Here is a 23,275-nt window from a genome sequence, read left to right on the forward strand (position 1 = left end):
GCGAGCTATTCCTGGGTGAGCTCTGATAGGAGTTGGTGCCTACGCCTAGACTGGTGATCCATTTGTCTCATTTATTTTCTAGACAAACGGCTGCTCCTTCACTGCAGCAGCCTCAATGCGTCCTTTGTTTAGGGTTGCTTCCTGGGGATTTAAATTCAAGTAGTACTATAAAGGTTTATTTACAGCACATTCATTTGTTTCATTCGATACTCCAGTCTCGGATTACCCTGGCAATCGGTTAAAGATTTGTCAGCAACTTTACTGCCGTGATATTTCTTTTCCTCATTTGGTTCCGTTTACTACAGGCTACCGTGAATTATACAGATGGAATTTATTTCCAACTTATGAACGTGACAACTGTTGGGATTTCGAGTCATCAAAACTGAAGAAGGGAACTGAATGCAGTAAATCGTGACTGCTTCTTCCTAGCTACAAAGTGCCTCGTCAGATTTTCCTAAAGAAACGGTTTGCCTCTAAATAAACAAAACAAAACAAAACAAACCCCCCCCCCCAAAAAAAAAAAAAAACCCAGGTATATCCGCAACCGCTTTTGCATCGTTGGCGAGAACTCAAGAATCAGGAGAGGTTGGATTTAACATACGACAGAATTTAACTCTACCAATAGAGGAATGGCTACAACTAGAAAGCAAATAGTTCCCCAGTCTGTTGCTATTTTTTTTTTAATTATAAGATCTATATTTTTAACTAGGGGGTCAGTCTCCCAAAAGTTGTTTTTCTTTTCTTCTTTTCCTTGCGTAAAGACTATCAGAGTCAAAACGAGGATCAGGCGCCCCACCCCATCTCCTGCCAACAGACCTTTTTCTCCTTCCCGCCCACCAAACAGCGGCTACTACAATTCCCAGCATGCACCGCGCGGCGCTGCCAGAGAACCGGGTCCTGGACGAAAGGGCCGCTCCCTGGAAGAGCATGATGGGAGTTGTAGTCCACGAGCCAGACTCCCCCCTCCTCTTTTCTCATGAGGCATTCCCCTCTAGGAAGAGGGTGATGCTCAGCAGCCATGGCGTGCTCTCCACTTTCGTAAGCTCAGCTCAACTCAACGTGACCCGGGACCGGCGCGCGCTCTTTAGCGCACGTCGTCGGGCCTTGACTCTTAAGCTCCGCCCCTTGCCCACCCAGCACACCCGTTCCCTTGACAGCTGGAGCCGGGCTCGGCGGGGCGGCAGTGCGCAGGCGCGGCAGCCTCGGCCGGGCCGGGCCGAGCGCGAGTGGCTGCGGGCGTCGGGGGCGCGCACGTCGGCACGCAGCGGCCGTCACGTGGGCCGCGGAGGATCGCAGTGCGCGCGGCCGCGGCGGCTGGTGTGGGGTTGAGTCAGTTGTGAGACCCGGCGCGGCTCCACACCCCGAGCGGGGCGGCCCGGCCACAGACAGCGGGAGCGACGCGCGGGCTTGCGGGAGCCGCGAGCTGGGCCTCGGCGGCCGAGACGAGTTGAGTCGGGCCGAGCCGGCGCCGCCGCCGCCGCCGTCGTCGTTCCCGCACGCACCCGCCCTCCGGCCCCGCCGCCAGCAAACCGCCGCCGCGGGCGCGCCCCCGCTCTGCGCTGCCTCTGCCATGGCGTCCGCGTCCGCCTCCGGGACCGTGGCGAAGCACGAGCAGATCCTGGTCCTCGACCCGCCCACAGACCTCAAATTCAAAGGTAGGGCGAGGGCAGCCGCGCGGGGCGGCGGGCGCCGGCCTGGCCCGGCTCGGCGCGCCGGGTGCTGCGGGAGGGCGGCGGCGGCGGCGGCGGCGGCGTCGCGCTCGCCCTCCCGCCCGCTCCCAGCGCCGGCCCGCCGCCATCTTGCGGTCCCGTGGGGCGCCTGGTGGGTGCTGCCCGGCTTCCCGCCGCCCGCCCGCCCGCGCCTGGCGCTCGCCCTTGGGCCCCCGAGGGCCGCCGGGCCGGGCGTGGTCTGGCGGGCGTGGGTGGGCGGCGACCTCAGGGCGTGCGCGGCTCGGGGCCGAGGGCGGGCGGGCGGGGGTGGCGCGAGTGGCGCGAGTTGCGTGCGTCTCCCGCGCCGGCTGTCAGCGGCGGGGCGAGCCGAGGCGGGGCGGGGCGAGGCGGGGCGGGGCGGCGGTCCCGGGCTGGACTCGGGCCCGGGGAGGCGGATCCCGGCGGCCCCTAGAGCCCAGGCCCTCGGCCCCAGACCCTGCTGCCGGTGCCCGCGCGGCCTCGCCTCCCGCCTCGCGTCGGGCTCGTCAGGCCCACCGACCCCAGGCGCGCGCGGGCCGCGAGCTGCCCGGCTGGCTCGGAGGCGGCTCACCGGACCACGGCAGACCAGAGACCGCACGGCCGTGCCCGGAGCAGGCGCGATTGAGCCCACGGTCGCTGCCCAGGCCGCTCTGGGACTCTCGCCTGCCGCTGCTGCTGCTGCGCCGCCGTTTCCCTCCCTGCGGACCCGGGGTGGTGGGCGCCCCATTTTCGCTCATGTATTTTGGAGCGATGCTAGACCTAGGCTGCTGGGCACGGCTGACTCGTGATCTTGGAGGAATTCCCTGCATCTGTTGGACCCAGTCGCTGGGCCACTCTGCAGGAGGGGTACTCTAAGGGGAGAGAGTGAAACTGAAATTTATTATTATTATTATTATTATTATTATTTTTAATTTTCCTTGGGGAAGGAATACTTTATGAAAAAGTCACGCTTCCTCCCTTCCTATCTCGAGTTCAGTGTAAGGTCAGTCGCCCTTTTTTATTGCGAGACTATTTCAAGTTTCGGCAGCTTAGGGTTAATGCATTGTGGAGCGATTCTTTCCTTTTTTTTTTTTTTTTTTTTGTTTTGTTGTTGAGGTTTTTTTTTTGGGGGGGTGTCACACCCAGCAGTGCTCAGGGTTACTCCTGGCTCTACGCTCAAAAATCGCTCCTGGCAGGCTCCGGGGACCATATGGGATGCTGGGATTCGAACCACATTCTGCATGAAAGGCAAAATGCTTTACCTCCATGTTATCTCTCCGGCCCCGATTCTTTCTTTATATATATATATATGGAGGCAGTTCAAAAGAAAAACCAATGGGTTGTTGGTCGTCAGTAACGTTGAAAAACAATTTTAGCAGTTGAAAAAAATTATTTTTTCTTTTCCTGGTCACTTGAGAGTGGTCGCGTCTCACTCCTGCATTTTGAGGGCTTGGTATTACATTTCTCGAACAGCTCTTTTGAACTGTTCTTTTGAACGGTAAGCAAGCTGCTTAGTAGGGGGAGGTATTTTGGTTTTAAAATAACCGAGAAATACTTTGGGGGCCACCGAGTTCATTTCATTGAAGCAAATTTATGATGCATGACTTTCCATGATTTTACTGAAAAGAAGTAATCGATCTTTGGGGAATCTTAAAGTTGCCTCTTTATGCCATTATTTAACTAGCCATTATTAACTAGGGAAATTTAAACCTTTATCATGTGTTTTCTTTGGAGCAGTGGTCCTCAAACTATGGCCCGCGGTCCACATACTGTATTTGTATCTGTTTTGTTTTTTCATTGCAAAATAAGATATATGCAGTGTGCATAAGAATTCGTTCATAAGTTTTGTTTTTACTATAGTCAGACCCTCCAATGGTCTGAGGGACAGTGAACTGGCCCCCTGTTTAAAAAGTTTGAGGACCCCTGCTTTGGAGAGTATTTTGTTTTAAATTTTTTTGACAGTTTGCAAGGGTGATATTTGCTACTGTATAAGCTTGTGTGTACAGCTGTGAAGGTTGAACCCTTTAAAAACAGTATTAGGTTCAGAGTCCCTAGAGAGGTTTACTGTTGCCATATTTAAGAAATTAATAATAGTGGGAGAAGTATGCTTTTTCTTAGATAACAACCCTACATAGCATCTTTTCCATGTTTCACTTAGGTGTTGAATTATGGATAGGAGTTAGGAAAGATTCTGTGATATTGATGAAAGCTTAGAAATCACCATTTAAAAAAGTTTGGATATCATACCACATTTAAAATTTTTGATTTTGATTTTGAAAAATGTATATAGACACATTCCATTGAGCCAAAAGTTTGGCAAAGTCATTGAAAGCTTTGTACCATTCCTGTATTTGATTAAAGAAAAACATTAATTCAACCGGTTTCAAATCAAGTTATATTTGGGAATTCTGTACTCAGCAAGGTGAAGAAAAGGTAGTGTGTAGTTTATGGGAAAAACATGCAACTAGCCAGTTACAAAATGTGTTCTTTCTTTTAAATGATGTTCTTAACTCTGTTCTTGAACCCCCATTAACTAATGAGGCAGAAAAAATATAATAAAGGTTATACACAAGTATAAAAGATGCCCCTTTTTCATCCTCTCTTCCACATTTTTAGGAAGAAGTTTGTTTTTAACAGGGGAGGAGAAGGTAGGCAAGGAGGGGATTGCTTACTCATTGTTAATGTCTGATGTGTGTTTGAATATCCTGGTTTTGTGTGATTCTTAAAGATGAGTAATGGTAAGGAATGCAGGGAGGAGGAGTCGGATGGAATTGAAGGTGACATCTGGTATCATCTGATTTTTAATTCTTTTGGTGGAGCACATTAGATTGTGCTCAGGGGTTACTACTAGCAGGATTTAGGGAAGATGTGTTAGGATGTGCTTGGGATTGAACTCAGGTCTGCAGCGTTCTAGAGAAGCCCCTTACCTGCTGTATACTGGCCCCCCCCCCCCCCCCCCCGTTTCACTCTTTCATCTTTAATGTTAAAAGCTGTTTGATGGAAACATGCTGAGTGCAACGTCTAGGGTACTAATATAGAATCAGCAACCCCTCCATTTTGGAGGTGTGTGGAGCATCCATTACTGAACTAGGACTGTGTTTGCAAAGCAAGCTCAGCCCTTCCAGCAATCTCCATATTGTTGATAGAAAAATCAGTTAGGTTAATTTGACCTGAACCAGTTTCCAGGAACAGCCAAGGTCTCTCTAATGACTGTGTGTGTTCTAGCCCTCTCCTGTGCAGAATGCAGCTGTTGTAGTACAACTTGGATTATCAGTGTTTTGTACAGTGAGGTAATGAGTTTTAAAGCAGTTTTTGAACTAGTAACATATTTCTAAAAATTGTTTAAATTTGATAGTAATTTGACATGTAATCATCAGATTTGAGATTTGATATTACTGCATATATGAAAGGCATTTTTGTCTTTAAAATTTTTATTATTGTAATTTTTTTCTTTGTATACATTTTATGAACAATCCTTTTCACTTATTACTAGTTTTGGAGGAAAGTTTGAAAAGCTTAGGAATTTCTAAGAGAAGTTGCATATTTATGTTCATACAGTAGTCAAAGTAAGAGGAAAATAGATTTAAACCATTGTGTTGAATGTGGTCTGTAATAGTACCAAAGAGTAAATAAAATTATGCTCTGTGTGGGACCAAGCGACTTGTGATATGTCACCCAAAACAACTTTGAGGCATCATCCAGGAAGCACAAGTGAGGATATAGAATATTACTGTTTCTATTCTTTGTGGATATTTGGCATTTGGTGGTGTTTTAGATCCATTCCTCTTCACTGTGACTACGTTAATCTCCTGGAGTGATTTCTCCCCTGTCCATGCCAGGACATAGATGTCATTTATTATTCCATCTCCTTAAAGCTTTCAAGTACAGTTTGGTTGCCCACTGGATAAAACTTTTATGCTTTGAATAGTACATACAAGCTTTTTCATGATGTACTGATTTTTCTTGTAACATCTGTTCATCTTCACACATCCATACTTACCTGTGAAAGAAAAGCCATTCTCACAGCCAAGCTTATTTTGCTGCTTTTGCTGGTTAAGGTAAAATCACTCATGATTCATACTTAGACCAATTTCCCATCAGATAATTTTCCCTCTCATGTTTTCCACTACTGGCTTCTTCCTTTCAACATAAATACAAGTCATTTTAAAAGCAGATAACAAAGTTCTTCCTTTGAGTTATGTTCCTCTCCTCCCTAGCAGTGCTACTCCCACCTTGTACTTTTGGTGTCATGCATTGGTGGCATTCAGGGTGACCCATGTGGTGCAAGGGATCAAATACTGGGTCTCTGAGTATGTGCCCATTGAGTCATCTTTCTTTGATCTGGTCTTAAAATACCTTCACAAGTGAACTACGAATTTTCAAGATTGAATTAAATAGGTGTAGAAGAAAGGAAAATACAACAGGAGCCACTCATCCACAGATATTTCGGTAGGGAGACAGCAGGAGACATTTACTAGTCTGAGAGAATCAGTGGAAACTCACAGGACAAGTGTGTTGCTGGGTTTAATAAATCAAGTTAAACATGGGTTCCTTCTTAGCTCCTTTTAAAAAATTGAACCTGCTGAGGGATTTTAAGTAGGGGAACATTTTAGAGTTAGAGGGAATGGATAGATACCTCATCTGCCTTTTTTTTTTTTTTTTTTAGTGTTTTGGTAGCAGTACAGAGTAAGATGTAGAAGGAAGATCAAAATTATGTAATTGCAGCAGTCCATGCAACAAAGCACTTGGACTGAGGGAATGGCATTGAGGGTGAAAAGTGAAAGACTAATGAGACTTCTAGATGTATCCATTGAGAGAGAAGTGGAGGTATTTGCACATCTCTTGATTTTTTTTTTTCCTCCTGCTTTGGAGGATGATGTATTAAATAAAACACATGGCAGGAAGACATTCTGGATATCTGGGTGATAACCAGACATCATATTTGAAGGTGTGCAGAACAGTGGTAGGAGGACTATGATTTGGAGCCTGTATACATTCAAGTTTTTCTAGGACTCTAATGTTGATAAAATAGCTGACACCTGGCAGCTCTCAGGGGTCACTCCTGGCTTTGTGCTCAGAAATTGCTCCTGGCAGGCACCGGCACGTTATCAGAAGCCAGGATTCGAACCATTGTCTATCCTGAATTGGCTGCGTGCAAGGCAAACACGCCTTACCACTGTGCTATCTTTCAGGCCCCGGTAAAATAATACTTTTTTGGGGTGGGGGTCACACTGGCAGTACTCGGGTTATTCCTGGCTCTATGCTTAGAAATCGCCCCTGGCAGGCACAGGGGACTATATGGGATGCCAGGATTCGAACCACTGACCTACATGAAAGGCAAACAACTTACCTCCATGCTATCTCTGGCCCCAAAATATACTTTTGATTAGACATTACTCAGCAAGAGGTTTGGGTTTTGAATAATCTCTTCATGTACTCTTTCCTACTCAGCATATAGTCTCCTTTTCTCTGGTGTTCCTTTCTCTTCTTTCACACTGCAGCCAGAAATACCCTTTAAAAATACAAATGTAGTATTGTAGTTACCTTATTTAAAGAGCCTTATTAAAAAAAGGGGGAAACTGGGTAAGAGTTATCCCATAGGGCTGGCATGCATATGGAGGTCACTTTGTTTTGGGGGCCACATTGAGTGATATTTTATTTTTATTTATTTTTTGAGTGATATTTAAAATCTATTAACACTTTTGGGCCGTAGAGATAGCACAGCAGAAGAGGGTTTGCCTTGCACGTGGTCGACCTTTGACGGACTTGGGTTTGGTTCCCAACATCCTGTTTGGTCCCTTGAGCCTGCCAGGAGCAATTTCTGAGTGCAAAGCTGGAGTAACCCCTGAATGCTACTGGGTGTGGCACAAAAACCAAAAAAAAAAAAAAAAAAAAAAAAAAAAAAAGAGAGAGAGAGAGAGAGATAGAAAGAAAGAAAAAGAAAAAGATTGAGAGTCTAGAGTAATGTAATCAGGATGCTTCTCTTGCATATGGACCCAGGATGAAACCCAGGTTTCATCCCTAGCACATTATATTGTTCCCTGAGCACTGTCAGGAATGATCCCTAAGCACAAAGCCAGGAGTAGGTCCTGAACACTGCCAGATATGTCCCAAAAACAAACAAAAAGAATCTGGGAGCATCCAATCTGTGACTAGTTGGTTAGAAATACAAATAATGGCTTGGACATGCAGCTAGCATGGACAGGGACTGGTCTGGAGAGACAGGCCTCCTTACCTGGGGGAATCTTGATGCTGTCTATTAGGACTGGGAAACTTGGATAGTTGGTGACACCCGATTATCTGTTGTGATGAAACCCCTCAAGACTTTAAAATTTCTATTTGGACCCTGAAATCATCTAATCAATGAGTTGTAGCTACTGCTTTTTCATGTACTGAAATACTGAGGAATTGCCCGTCATGATCTCGCTTTATATTTAGGTTACTAGGTGATGGCATAAAAATGACTTAAAAGGGGCTGCAGAGATAGCACAGCTGTAGGTAGTTTGCCTTGCACTCAGCCAATCCAGTACAGCCGGTAGTTCGAATCCCAGCATCCCATATATATGGTCCTGCCAGGAGCGATTTTTTAGCAAAGAGCCAGGAGTAAACCCTGAGCGCCACTGGGTGTGCCCCCCAAACTGGAAAACGAATGTAAAAACTTTTTGAAAATAAAATAAACTTTTTATACTTTATATTTAATAATTTTATATATTAATTATAACATGAAATTTTTATTGACTTAGCATGGTTGCCACACTTGTTTATTTCATTTACTGCAGTGCTATTGCTCTGGCCCCAGTAAGTTACACCTTTTTTACATAGTCTGAAGTTTTTTATTATAAAAAAGCAAATAATTTGTGATTTGCGTTCAGTGTACTCAAGGCATATAAAAACAAATAGAAACTCATGTTTACCTAACCAGTTTGAGTGTTGAAATTTGATTGATCTTCATTGATGAGTTGATATTGTCTTATAGAAGTATGTATATTTGTGTGGGGTATTTAATTTTCTAAGAATTATCCTTGACCAGTAGTTTTCAATCTTCCCACTCTTCTAGAAAACATAAAAGAGGTGTGACAGGTAGGTAGCCCCTAAACAGATATACTTATCTAGTCCAGACTCAAAGGAACAGATAACTTACGGAGACTCACAGAGAACTTAAGACGATGTAAGTTTATATAAGCCTTTTTTCCCCTGAACATCAGTGATGGCCTCATAACTCAAGGAAGACCAATAAAACTTGCTAGTGATGGACACAGTTTTAATGCCTTCCCTTTTGTATTTGTGCTGGGGAACATTAGTGGTGTTACTGTGATGATTTTTTCTTTGGCTTTGTATATATTTTATAAATAATTTTTTTAATTGAATCATAATGTGATGCACAGTTACAAAGTTGTTTGTGATTGAGTTTCAGTCATACAATGTACAACAACCTTACCACTGCAGTTTTCTTGCCCTCTCCCTGCCTGCTGCCTGCCTCTGTGGCAGATTTTTTATTTGTTTTTTTTTTTTGGGGGGGGGGCACACTCAAGGATTACTCATGGCTCTCTCCCCCCTCTACCGTCTCTCGTCTCCACCCCTTCTTTTTCTTTTTCCTTTCACCTCCTCTTCTGTGGCAATATTGTTACCAAAGGGGTATCAATGTATATCACTATCTCCTTTCTGCAATGAGTTCTTGTCCAGAGAGATCATTTCCAACTATCTTTGTCATAGTGATCCCTTCTCTGGCTGAACTGCACACCCCTGTTTGACAGGTGGAATCTGAATTTAATCTCTTTTGTCTGAGATGAGCACAGGCTTCTAAGCTTTAAACCAGTTTCCCAAAGTGGATGTGATCACAATACCACTGGTGACAGGGGTGGGGGGTGAGGAATAAGTAGCCTGTGATGCAGTTGGCAGTTTTGGCATTTTTATTCCTTTAAAACAGTCAGGTTTCTGTTGGTGGGGGGAGGGGGAATGCCCACTGACTTTTTCTCTTCTTGAAAAGGAGATGGTAGGCCAAATAAGATTGGCCTTTTAAACATTGCTTTAAAAACTTAAAGCCATAGATTTAGAAACAGCTATTTGCAAGTAGAAATGAGTTGAGAGATGAGCTGAAGAAAAGCACATTGTTTTTAGGGGGCTCACCTAACAGTATTCAGAGCTCACTCCTGATGGACTTTGGGGACATTAAGTGTTGCTGGGAATCAAACCCGATCAGTTGGGTGTACAAGACAAGCACTTTAATAGTGTGCTATCTCTGACCCTGAGTGCAAAGCATTCTTGTGCTCTCAGGAATTAGTCATTTCCTATGTCTTTGCCATTGTTTATATTCTTGCAAAATTGCTATGATTTTGTGGATATTTTTGTAGTGGAGGAAAGACTGGTTGCATCTGAGGTGCTCAGGGTTCATTCCCAGCATGTTTCTGGGGGTTGTTTGCCATCTTTGAACCTGGGTCCTACTGCATGCAATGCATGCATGTTAGCCCTTTAATATCTCTGGTCACTTGCTGTGATTTTATTTTCATGGTAAATAAAACCTTGCTTAAACAAGATTGAACTCCCTAATGAAAATAGTTTATTTATTTATTTATTTATTTATTTATTTATTTATTTAATTTTTTGAGTCACATCGGTGGCACTCTGGATTATTCCTGGCTCTGTGCTCAGAAATTGCTCCAGGCAGACACGGGACCATATGGGATGCCTGGAATCCTGTCTTGGATTGGCTAAGTGCAAGGCAATGCCCTACTGCTGTGCTATCTCTCCGATCCATGAACATATTTTAGAGTTCTGACATTTAATAATAAATTAGGCCAGTGTCCTGAGTCTTCATATAATAGATTTGTTCATACCTATCCTTTTTGGTAAGTTATGGCCAATAATTAAGAAAACATTCAGATATAGTTTGCTCAGTTGCTTTTTTTTCGACAAATTGGGTGCATTTATTTTACTTACTGATTTTTTTTTTTTTTTTTTTTTGGTTTTTGGGCCACACCCGTTTGACGCTCAGGGGTCACTCCTGGCTATGAGCTCAGAAATCGCCCCTGGCTTGGGGAGACCATATGGGACGCCGGGGATCGAATCGCGGTCCGTCCTACGCTAGCGCTTGTAAGGCAGACACCTTACCTCTAGCGCCACCTTCCCGGCCCCTTACTTACTGATTTACTTGGGGTTTTTTTTTTTGAGCTATACCCAGTAGCTTAGGCTACTCCTTGCAAATCAAAAAAAAAAAAAAAAAAAAAAAATTCAAAGTAAAAGCCCTAATCCTTATACCTCCTTCCCATTCATACTTTGAGATAGTCTGGATGTTCTTTCTAATGAGTTAACCATGAATGTTTGGTGCAGTTTTTAAATTTGTGTATTATGGGACTGGGAATAAACAGTAGAACACTTGGACTTGTCAGTTTGGGGGGTTAATGAGGCTAATGTGGGGCACAGCGGTAGGGTGTTTGCCAACCATTTGGGGAGTAGCACCTGATCACTACAAGGATTGCCTCCCCCAAAGGAAAAATCCAGGGTTGAATGTATAAGTTTAGTTATTGTTTCTGAAAATTAAATGTTAGTTAAAAAATTACTGATCGTGAGGATTTTGTTTTGTTTTGTTTCTTATGGGTCACACCTTGCGGCCACTTGGGGGTTACTCCTGACTCTGCGCTCAGAAATCAGTCCTGCAGGCAAGGGGGGACCATATGGGATGCCGGGATTCTAATCACCATCTGTCCTGGATCGGCTGTGTGCAAGTCAAATGCCCTATCACTGTGCTATCTCTCCAGCTGCTGATCATGAGGATTTAAACTTTTTGTTAGCTGTATGATTTGACAAGTTTCTTAGTCATTTTAGTAACTCTTTATGGCTTATGCTTACATATGCACACGTTTACTTTCATCTGTGAATTATATGACATGAATTTGAGTATGGTCTCACCTTAAAACATATAAGGTACTTTCCCATCATGCAGTGTTTCTTTTTTAGTCTATTTTCTCTATTTAAAAGGTTTCATGGGGCCTGGAGAGATAGCACAGCGGTGTTTGCCTTGCAAGCAGCCGATCCAGGACCTAAGGTGGTTGGTTCGAATCCCGGGTCCCATATGGTCCCCTGTGCCTGCCAGGAGCTATTTCTGAGCAGACAGCCAGCCAGGAGTAAACCCTGAGCACCTCCGGGTGTGGCCCAAAAACCAAAAACCAAAAAAAAAAAAAAAAAAAAAGGTTTCTGTAGGGGGCTGGAGCACAGAGCACAGAGATTAGGGTGTTTGCCCTGCATGCAGTTGACCCGGGATGGACACAGGTTTGATCCCCTTCTTCCCAAATGGTCCCCCAAGCCAGGAGCGATTTCTGAGCACAGAGCCAGGAGTAACCCCTGAGCACTGCCAGGTGTGACCCAAAAATTAAAAATAGAGATATTAAATAGCATGCACATTTAATATCTAATCTTGAATGCAAATATATCAAGTAACTATATCTTAATTTTTGTTACAAGGTTGCACAGTGGAAGGACAGGTAATTTATATAAAAATGTTACAAAATACTTGTGTAAAGGCCATCTATTTTATCCCTTGTTTTAAAGAATGTCATGATGTTTGTGTGAGTTAGAGTGAGCAATTTATGCATCAAAAGGTTTGGGGGATGCTAGAGGTAGTATAGTAGTTAAGGCATTTGCTTTGCATACAGTGGATCCCCTAGTTTGATCACCTGCTCTGTATATAGTCTTTTGAGCATTGCCTGGAGTGGTTTCTGAGCACTGTCAGGAATGAGCCCTGAACACTGCCATGTGTGGCCAAACAACCTCCCAACACACATGCATGCATGTGCATGTACACATGTACACACACAGAATTGTGGGGATGGGGAGATAATTCAGTGGGGCTGGAGTGTATGCTTTGTATGCTGCAGTTCTGGGTTCAATTTCTGATACCCTATTTCCAGAGTGTTGCCCAAATACCAAGAGAAGAGTAGTCCTTGAATGCATAGTCAGGTATAGCTCCAAAACAAAACGTTTGAAAAGCACTCCTTTAAAAAAATTTAAGGTGAAAAAAAAAAATTTAAGGTGGGACCGGAGAGATAGCATGGAGGTTAAGGCATTTGCCTTTCATGCAGAAGGTCATTGGTTCGAATCCCCGTGCCTGCCAGGAGCGATTTCTGAGCGTGGAGCTATGAGTGACCCCTGACACTGCCAGGTGTGACCCAAAAACAAAAAAAAAAAAAAAACAAAAAAAATAAGGTAATGGCTAGAGAAGTATAACAGGAGGTATGGCATTTATTTGCCTTGCATGTGGTTGGCTCCAGTTCAAATGTGGTTCTACATAAGGTTCCCTGAGCACAGAACCAGGGTTGACCCCACCTCCCCCCCCCAAAAAAAAGACAACAAAAATTATGTTATTTTTAAACAAAAATCATTAGGTCTGATAGGTCAGGATTGAATTCTCTCAGTATAGGATAGATGGATATGTTAAGGCAGGGGTCTCAAACTCAATTTACCTGTGGGCCGCAGGAGGCAAAGTCGGGGTGATCCGGAGTGCAAAGTCAGTAGTAAGCCTTGAACATTGGGGTGTGTGACCCAAACAACTAAAACAAAACAAAACAAAACAAAGGGACCAGAAATCCTGGCATGTGGAGTGTTTTGAGCCCAGCCGAGCCTCTGTAGTTTTTGGATGCATAGGGAGGAATTTCTCACCCCTCCCCCCAGGGCCCGATTAACCAGGCGTGGCCCTGAAGACCTGCCTGGTGTGGGGGGATCTTGTTCCCCTGGACCTTGCCTTTCTTAAGTTGTACCCAGAGGCCTTAGCTATTACTGATATGCTCTATGCTATATTTTACTGCTCGTTTTGATTCTCTTTACTGTAAGCAATTATTGAATGGAAAGTTTTGAAAAGTTCTCTTCTAAAAAACATACTCTTTTTAATTGTGTTATAGTCAATCTTTTTATATTCAACAAATAATGGCTCCATGCTGGAGATTGAAGTGGGGTCCCTGCTGCAAAACATGTGTTCCATTCCTTGAGCCATCTCCTTAGCCTCATTAACCCTAACTTTTATTTTTTTGTCGTGATAGGGATAGAACACTCAAACGGACACATGCAAGGCAAGTGTTCTATTGCTGAGCTATTGCCCCAACTTCATAATTCTCAAATTTCTAAATATCACCAAACATTCAAGGTTAACTCTAGTTAAAAAGAGTACCCAGCACAGTGGCAGGGCGTTTGTCTTGTATTTGACCCACTCGGGATGGACCTGGGTTTGGTTCTTAGCATCCCATATGGTCCTCCGAGCCTGCCTGGAGTGATTTCCGAGTGCAGAGCCAGGAGTAATTCCTGAACACCTCTGGTTGTGGCCCCCAAACAAAAGAGCATCTCAGGCTATCTCAAACTGAGTATATCTGTATGCCTGTTGGGGGTTGGTGGTGGTATAAGGATAGGGCTCTTGCTTTGAATTGTTTGACTTTTTAAGTTTTATGAATTCTTAGAACATGAGTATTTATTTTTCTATAGAAACTGCTTTAATTGTTCATGTTTCTCATAAAAACTAATGTTCATTTTTTTTGGGGGGGGGGAGGGAGTACTGATAACTCCTGGTCAGGTACTTGGAGGCTCTCCTGGCAGTGCTCAGTGGTTGAACAAAAGCTTGCAATCCAGCAGTTTCCTGGCCCAGGAAGTTTTGTTTTTAGATTGTATTAAGCATGCTAAACCAACCACTCCAGGATCTCACTGCAAGGCAAGTAGTCTACTTCTGAGCTGTATATATCCCTGGCCAAAGATCTATTTTTCTGAGATGAAAATTTTTGTTTACATAAAGCAAAACTATGGACAGTTTAGGAAATTATCAGAAAGTAAAATACTTATGTAACCAATGCTTAGGACTACAAATAGAACCTGGCCAGCCTTCCAGAAGCTCTTGTTCATTTTCTCTGCAAAGTTAACTTTGATACTTTCTTTTATGATTATCATATATTCTTCCTCCTTTCTATCCTTTTCTTCCTTATGTTGGTATAAATGGTTCACACACTTGGTTTGCTTCCACACATGCTCATTGCATGGGAGGGATGGTCATTTCTGGTTAAAGTGCTAACATCTTTTTTTAGTCGAAGCATTCACCAGGGATGTAAACTTCAGTTTTGATGCTTGCATTCCTTTATACGTCTGGCTCTGTGCTAGCCAGGTGCTTGCAGTCCTTATACCTTTTACCAGTCCTTTTTAACACAGAACAATTAAGTTTAGGTTTCTGAATAGTGCTGTCAGGTTTTTATTTTTTATTTTTAAATTGAAGTGGTTTTGGAGCAAGAGTACAGTAGGTAAGGTGTTTTCCTTGCATGTGGCTGAGCTGGGTTCGATCCTTGGCATCCAATATGGTTCCCTGAGTCTTCCAGGTTTAATTCCTGACAACAGAGTCAGGAGTAATCCTTGGGCACTACCCCCCCAATTCAAAGCCAACTCCCCTCCCCACCAATAAGAAAACCCATCTCCTTTCAACATGGTATTGAAGTATTGAGATAATCTCAACAATTTACTTCCAGCCTCTTGTTGAGGCCATTGTGGCAATAAGCTGGCTATTAACAATTGTGTCCAGGGTCAGGCATAATTTTTAACTTATTTTATGAATGTTAAATTATTGCCTTAATAATTGCATTTTGCTCATGCCTAGAATACATCCAACCTCAGAACCTCAAAATGTAAATAAATTTTTTGATCAGCCAGGGTTAAAAACTTTCAGGAGCCTTCCAAAAGATAAGTGCTCAGTCTCCTCCTAATTCCAAATGTGAATTTCTCTTCTGTTGAAGATAACCTGATTGTCAAAATTATATATACCTGAAGTCTGTGTTTAAATGCAGAAGTGAATTATTGTAATCATGATAAGCTTCACCATCTCTTCAACCAAATCTCCCCAAACATAATCTTTTCCTTCAGGAAAATTCTTTGCGTTTGCTTGTGTTTCTGAGGTTACGAGTAACTAGTGTTCTGAGGTACACATATATAGCAAACCTGGGTTTGATTACTGGCCATACATAGTATCATTGCCAGGTGCAACCCTGGAGGGTGTTAGTGTTGCTGAATGTAGCCCTGGACACCCCCAGCACCTCTACAGTGGCTCAGTTATCCTCAACACTGCAGGATCTTTGGCCCTTGTACCGGGCTGCCTTGCCAGGCTTGCCTATTGCAAGCACCGCTTGGAAGATCCCCATTCCTGATTTTTTTTCTCTCTAGCCCCAGTTTTTATTTATTTTTAACTTAACTATTTATTTATTTATTTATTTATTTATTTATTTATTTATTTATTTATTTATTTATTTATTTATTTAGTGTTTTTTGGGCCACACCTGGTGCTGGTACTCAGGGGTTACTCTTGGCTCTGTGCTCAGAAATCACTCCTGGCTGGCTCAGGGGACCATATGGGATGCCGGGGATCTGAACCACGGTTGGTCCTGGGTCTGCTGCATGTAAGGAAAAACACCTTACTGCTAAGCTGTCACTCCCCTTGTCCCCAGTTTTTAATTCATTACTTTCTGTGGTATACAGGCTCACATATGTAAAACATATGCCCTGTCACCAAATCATCCCTAATACAAAGGCATTTCTGCTTATGTATTTTCATTTAATATTTATTTGGCAGTTTGGGGCATTAAAACTAGGGCCTCAGAGATGTACTCTGCCACATACATTATATTTTAAATTCATGATTGTTGCTAATGTCTTAATGTTGAAACAGTATTGGGCATATATTCACAGTAGTAATTTGTGGACTTTGAGACAGTTAAGAAGTGGAATCTGGTACAGAGTTTATGGTATTATCTTTATATGTGGCCAACTTAGGTTCTGTTTCTGGAACCCTGAGCATCTGATGAATTTTTAGGATTCCTAGTAATTTTGATTTGCATTTTCTTGATGATTAGTGATGTGGAATTTTTTTTTTTTGGTGCCTTTTGGTCATTTGTATTTCTTCAGTGAATTTCTGTGTTTATCTCTTCTCTTCATTTTTTGATTTGATTGGGTGCCCCAAAACACAATGCAGAAAAGGCATCTACACTATTGTGTTTATTGCAGCACTGTTCATAATAGTCAGGATGCAGAAACAACCTAGTGCCAAAGAACAGATGATTGTATAAAGAAACTATGGTACAACTATATAATGGAATGATACATAGAGTTAGGGAAAATGAAGTCAGGAACTTTGCTTATACTCTGAACTCTGTATACATATATAGAGTATTATGCTGAGCAAAATCAGTCAGAGGAAAGTGGGATATTCAACAAAAAAAAATTGGTATGGTAATTACACCCAAAGACATTAGAGAGGACTGGTACATGGTAGGAAGCTTGCCACAAAGAGGTGGGGAATGCAGTTAGACTGAAAAGAGACCACTGTGACAGTAATAGTTGAAATGATCACTCTGAAAAAGAACTAGGTGCTTAAAGGATGTGAAGCAATATGCATGATACCCCACAGTAACAGCATTGCACTTGGGACATTGGTGGAAGGAAATGTGCACTGGTGAAGGATGGGTGTTGAACATTGTACAACTGAAAGTCATGAACAACTTTGTAATTTTATCTTTTTTTTTTTTTGGCCACACCCATTTGATACTCAGGGGTTACTCCTGGCTAAGCGCTCAGAAATTGCCCCTGGCTTGGGGGGGACCTTATGGGACGCCGGGGGATCGAACCTCTGGTCTTTCCTTGGCTAGCGCTTGCAGGGCAGACACCTTACCTCTAGCGCCACCTTGCCGGCCCCTGTAATTGTATCTTATGGTGATTCAATTAAATAATATATTTAAACAATTAAAATGTAACTTACTTAGTTTTCCCTAAATTATAGTTTAGGTCACACTATTTTGGCATTTTGGGAGGACGGGGTGCACACCTGGCAGTGCTCAGGGGATTATATAGAATCAGGGATTTGAACCAGGGCTGTGGCTGACTTCTATAGCTGCATGTATGACATCACCTTACCCCTTTCATTGTCTATCTCTAGCCCTTGATTAGTCCTTTTTTTTGTGGGGGAGGGAGGGATGTCACACCTGGTAATACTGAGGGATTAATCCTGGTTCTGTGGTCAGGGATCACTCCTGGTAGGTTTAGGAAACTATGCGATACCAGGAATTGAACCTAGGTGGGCTATGTGCAAGGCAAGTACCCTACCTTTTTTCTCTATTGTCTAACTCTTTGGTCCCCATCATTCTTTTGATCAGATTATTTTTATTAAAAGCAAAAGTGGTTGTAATTTTTTTGTCCCTTAATAGAAGGGAATTAATACTAGTTTGGGACTAAGATAGATCTGGCTTTATATTTTTTGGTTCTTTTTTTTCTCCCTTTTATGGAGGAGTATATAACTGAAACTAACAATTTTTATTATTAGAGCAGTGGTTTATTTTTTAAATTTTTATCATGGTTGAACTGAATTACCATTCTCTCACAGTAATATTTGAGGCACATAGTGACAATGAGTGAGGCGCATTCCCACCACCAGTGTTGCCTCCCTCCACCATTGTTCCCAGCATGCATCCCACATCTCCCTCCTTTACCCCCATAATGCTAGTGCAACTGTTCCCCCTTTGTACCACTTGTTGTAGATTGGGTATGGATTCTGTTGTTGACTTTGGATTTGGTTTGCATGTCTGATCAGTTTTTATTTCCACCAAATGAACATTAGACTGTCTGGCCTTGGTACTATCTGGGGGAAGATGGAAAAAAGAAAAAAAAAGGCAAACAAAAAAAGAGATAAAGTAGGAGAAGTCTAGGTGTTACAAATATCCATTTAGAAGAAGGAAGGGAAAAAAAGAAGAAAAAGGTAGTAAAACAAGACAAACCAGAAACAAACAATAAGGGAGTATCAACAAGATTACAAAAAGAATAAACACAGAATAAGCCAAAAACCAAAACCATCAGCTACAGAAAAAAAAAAAAAACAGCCCCAGCAACTTAAAAAAAGGGTGGTTATTTCTTGTTCCCTCCCTCCCTCCCTCCCTCCCTCCCTCCCTCCCTCCCTCCCTCCCTCCCTCCCTCCCTCCCTCCCTCCCTCCCTCCTTCCTTCCTTCCTTCCTTCCTTCCTTCCTTCCTTCCTTCCTTCCTTCCTTCCTTCCTTCCTTCCTTCCTTCCTTCCTTCCTTCCTTCCTTTTTTATAGGCACAATAAATATAGGGAAAATTACAGCAGGAATTCCCTTGGCCTAAGAGATTCAGGGTTTCTCCACCCTTGAAGCATACGGCCATGGGAACAACTACTGGCTCCATGCTCACTCCTTTGCACACTCAAGGTCTTTTTATGGTGCCAGGAAACTTTCACTCAGATGGGGATGATGATCTCCTGCCTCTGTAGCTGGAGATCTTGTTATTTGTGTAGGTCATAGGGTGAAGGTTAGGAGAGAATTTTTCATAATGGTTCTAGAAGTTCTGTTCCATCACTGCTGTTGTAATCAGTCTTTGATTAGTGGTCTTGGTTTTTGTTCAGAACCTAGGACAGAGCCTAGGGTATAGTCTTTCAGCATAATACCAGAAGTTCTGGAGAGCAGTGTTTTTTAAAAAAATATTTTATTGAAAACATTGTGATTTACAAAGTTCTTCATAGTTGGATTTTAGACATACATTTTATCAGGGCCCAAGCCCACACTACCAGTGTCGATCTCCCTCCACCAATGTTCCCAGAGTGCATTCCATGCCACCACCCCTATCCCCAGCATACCAGCATAACATTTATTTAAGTTTTGATTGTTAAAGTTTGGGTCTCATGATTACATTATTGTTATCTCTGTCTTAGTATTTAGTTTTGTCCTTTATTTTATTTATTTTTTTTTTTGGTTTTTGGGCCACACCCGGTGACGCTCAGGGGTTACTCCTGGCCATGCGCTCAGAAGTCGCTCCTGGCTTGGGGGACCATATGGGACGCCGGGGGATCGAACCGCGGTCCGTCCTAGGCTAGCGCAGGCAAGGCAGGCACCTTACCTCTAGCGCCACCGCCCGGCCCCCGTTTTGTCCTTTCTTAACACAAATACACCTGAGACCTCTTGGCTCCTGTCCCCCCATCTTTTCAAATAGTTTGTTTCTCTTCTCAATTTTTTTCCTTCTCCTAGCTATACAATGGGGCCAAGAGTGTTCAAGTCAACTCCCATGTAAAGTATTACGTTTCTTCATGCAGGTTTTCTTTCTTTCTTTTTTTTTTTGTTTGGACACACCCTTTTGATGCTCAGTGGTTACTCCTGGCTAAGTGCTCAGAAATTGCCCCTGGCTTGGGGGGGGGCACCATATGGGACACCGGGGGATCGAACCTCGGTCTTTCCTTGACTAGTGCTTGCAAGGCAGACACCTTACCTCTATCGCCACCTCACCGGATTTTTTTTTGTTTGTTTTGTTTTTGGGTCATACCCGGCAGTGCTCAGGGGTTACTTCTGGCTCTATGCTCAGAAATCGCCCCTGGCAGGCACAGGGGATCATATGGGATGCCAGGATTTGAATCAACATCCTTCAGCATGAAAGGCAAGCGCCTTACCTCCATGTTATCTCTCCGGCCCCACAGTGGAAGCATTTTAAAGCATTTTATTCCTGCAACTGCTACTGGCACATGGACTGGTGGTTGAAAACCGTTGGGAAATATTTGACACTGTTCATAATAAACCTAGTATGCTAATGAATAAATGAATGAGTCAAACACTGTTGATAGTGAGCCAACTTTTTTGTCGGTTATATTCAGAAAATGTTTCTAGTTGTAAATTAATTTGAAGATTGGTGCTGGTGTGTACAATTCAGGGAAAATTCTGGTCATATCAGTAATGTTGGTCAAGTTGGTCAAGTGTGCTGTAAGAGTATATGTAGGGGCTGGAGAGAAATAGTACAGTGGGCGTGGCTGCTTGCCCTGCATGTAGCCGATCAGGTTTAATTCCTAGCACTCTATATGGTCTCTTGTGTGCCACTAGGGCTGTTCCAGAATATAGAGCCAGGACTAAGTCCTGAGCATTGTCAGGTGTTGCTCAAAAACAAAACAAATGAAAAGACTACATTATGGACTTATTTCATGAATTGAAAATTTAGATCTGCTTTTGATAGAAATATGTGTAAATAATTTGTAAAATAATGTGAGGAATAAGGAAGAAATACAATTCTTAGAAATTTATATCTGGGAAACAACGTTGTCATTTATATATGTAAACCTCAGTATATACTTCAAATAAAATTGAGGTTATATGCAGTTTTGATTTATGCTTTTTTAATGTATTTGTGAATCTGACTTTTCCCCTAATTTTGGTTTTTAAACTTTACAGGCCCCTTCACAGATGTAGTCACTACAAATCTTAAGTTGCGAAATCCATCGGATAGGAAAGTATGCTTCAAAGTGAAGACTACAGCCCCTCGACGGTACTGTGTGAGGCCCAACAGTGGAATTATTGAACCAGGGTCAACTGTGACCGTTTCAGGTAGCAATCAGGTCATGCTTTCTATGCAATTTTATATAATTTAAAGTTTATTGTTTGAAATTCTTTGATTTGGTTTTGATTGAATTTATCTAGGTGGAGAGTACTAGTTTTAAAGTTCTGTTTTATTTTTAAGGATGTCCCGTTGTCTTACTATGTGCAAACTCAGAAAATTTCTCAGTACAGTGGTAGACTGGTAAATTTTTAAGCATTACTTATCAATTATAAATTTTATGCCTTTTATTTTTATAACTACATTCTCTGCTTACGTTACTTTAGAAATATTGCATTATCTTTGTGATATATTTAGTTTCATTAAGGTCTTTGTTATTACCTATTTATGTGGTTATGTACATCTATATTATATTTTGGCTTAGCAGCATAGGAACCTCTTTTGCCTGGTGTATCAAATTGAACTTTTTAAAAAATACCAACAGTATATTTGAAAACTACTTCTAATTTTCTCATTTATTTGTAATCCAAGGAATATGCTTGCTTCCATTTATATATGGATTGCTTACTCTTGCCATAGTCTATACTGTTGCCATAGTTAATGCCTCTGTAAACGGTTCCTTTTCTTCTAAGACTTCCCAAGACAATTCTCCTTAACCATATCAAGTAACAAAGCGAATACTAGGAATCTTGGGGAGGTCTCATACTTTATCTAGAGGGAAGTAGTTGCTCTCATGGTTATTGTAATATGGGAACAATAATCTAAGTGTACACTTAGAGAAATGTAATTTTGTATGTAATTAGAGATAGCTGTAGTTCTTAATTAAAAATTAAACCTGGGTGATATAATTCTAAAATATAATATAAAAAATATAAAATGTAATAATTCTATATCAGGTGTTTGGTTTTTAAGCTCACAGCAAAATGAATAACAAATCACACAATGATTGTGAATCTAGAATGCCCCTTTGGGTGGTACAGAAGCGGGAACCTATCAGTAAGTACAGTAAAGGACACACCTTCAAGGTTGAGTAACACTAAAACCTCAAATGTAGATAGAATTGAAAACTCAGAACTGGGAGACCATAGAAAAGCTGTTTTTAGTGTGATGGCCTGGACAGAATGCTTTCCATTTGTCTTAAGTTGTTAGTTCATCTGAAAAACACAGAATGAGAAACACGATAAAACAGCGATCACACACATTCTGGATATTGAAATAAACAGTGGGTTTAACTTTTCTTTTGGAAGTTGCTTTCTAACTCTTTAAGCCCTTAGTTCAGTAGGAAGAAGATAGAATTGTTTATATCCATATAATTAAAATAGTTTTTGATGCTATTATTGTCACCTCTGTAGGTATCTACAACATTATTCAGAAATAACTTTATAAAGGATTGTAGATTGCTGATGTTTCTAAGAAAGCATAAACTTTTAAAAGCACTCATTTCCACATTTGTATTGAGCACCTCAGCCTCACTGGTTACTATTTGTACTTTATATCCTTACATTTATCTACTGTGATTAGAACTTGTTTGTTCTGATATTTTTTTCTTTTTATTGGGCCACCCCCAGTGATGTTCAGGGGTTATTTCCTGGCTCTACGCTCAGGAATCACTCCTGGCGGGCTCGGGAGACCGTATGGGATGCCAGGGACCTAACCTGGATCAGCCAAGTTCAAGGCAAGCGCCCTCCCCACTGTACTAGCCTTTGTTCTACGTTTTATAGTAGTTCCTTTCCAATTACCAGTCATTCCAAATTACTATATTGCTTCCAGCAATTTTCTATGGTTGACTATTGTATACTTATCATTATCCTCCTTTTCCTTTGCACTTAGGGTTGTAGATATGCACTTTTAATTCATACATACACACAATTGTTTATTTTTATATGTTGTGCAATTTTAGAGTTGAACTCAAAATTATAACCATGTTTTAAGGTTTCACTGTAATACTTAGTGATTGCTAAGTGAAGGATGCTAATGGAAATGTATGTTTGGGAATCTTGACATTTGTCTTTTGTATTCTTTTTTCTATGTATTAAACTTAAATTTTCTTCAAAGCCATAATAGAAATTTAATGAACATAATGTAAAAATATTGTTTCTTATGTAATTGTTGCTTTTTGTATATACTTACTTGCATTTTTGAAAGTGAATTTTTTTTGGGGGGGGGGGCGGGGGGTCACACCTGGAGGTGTTCAGGGGTTACTCCTGACTCTGCGCTCAGAAATCACCCCTGGCAGGCATGGGGGACAATATGGGATGCCAGGATTTGAACCACCATCTGACCTGAA

At 42.1% G+C, this 23,275-nt stretch overlaps 1 protein-coding gene across 1 annotated transcript in view; it reads left to right on the forward strand.

The window, feature by feature from the left end:
• The first annotated feature begins 1,488 nt into the window (after positions 1-1,488).
• Positions 1,489-23,275, forward strand: part of VAPA (VAMP associated protein A) — a 38,638-nt gene continuing 16,851 nt past the window's right edge. Inside the window, exons 1-2 of the mRNA XM_049770139.1 lie at positions 1,489-1,655; positions 20,886-21,038. Coding sequence (XP_049626096.1) covers positions 1,571-1,655; positions 20,886-21,038 — 238 coding nt within the window. The 5' untranslated portion in view covers positions 1,489-1,570. The remainder of the gene's footprint in view (positions 1,656-20,885; positions 21,039-23,275) is intronic.

Source organism: Suncus etruscus, chromosome 3 (assembly GCF_024139225.1).
Source record: "Suncus etruscus isolate mSunEtr1 chromosome 3, mSunEtr1.pri.cur, whole genome shotgun sequence".
Taxonomy (NCBI): domain Eukaryota; kingdom Metazoa; phylum Chordata; class Mammalia; order Eulipotyphla; family Soricidae; genus Suncus; species Suncus etruscus.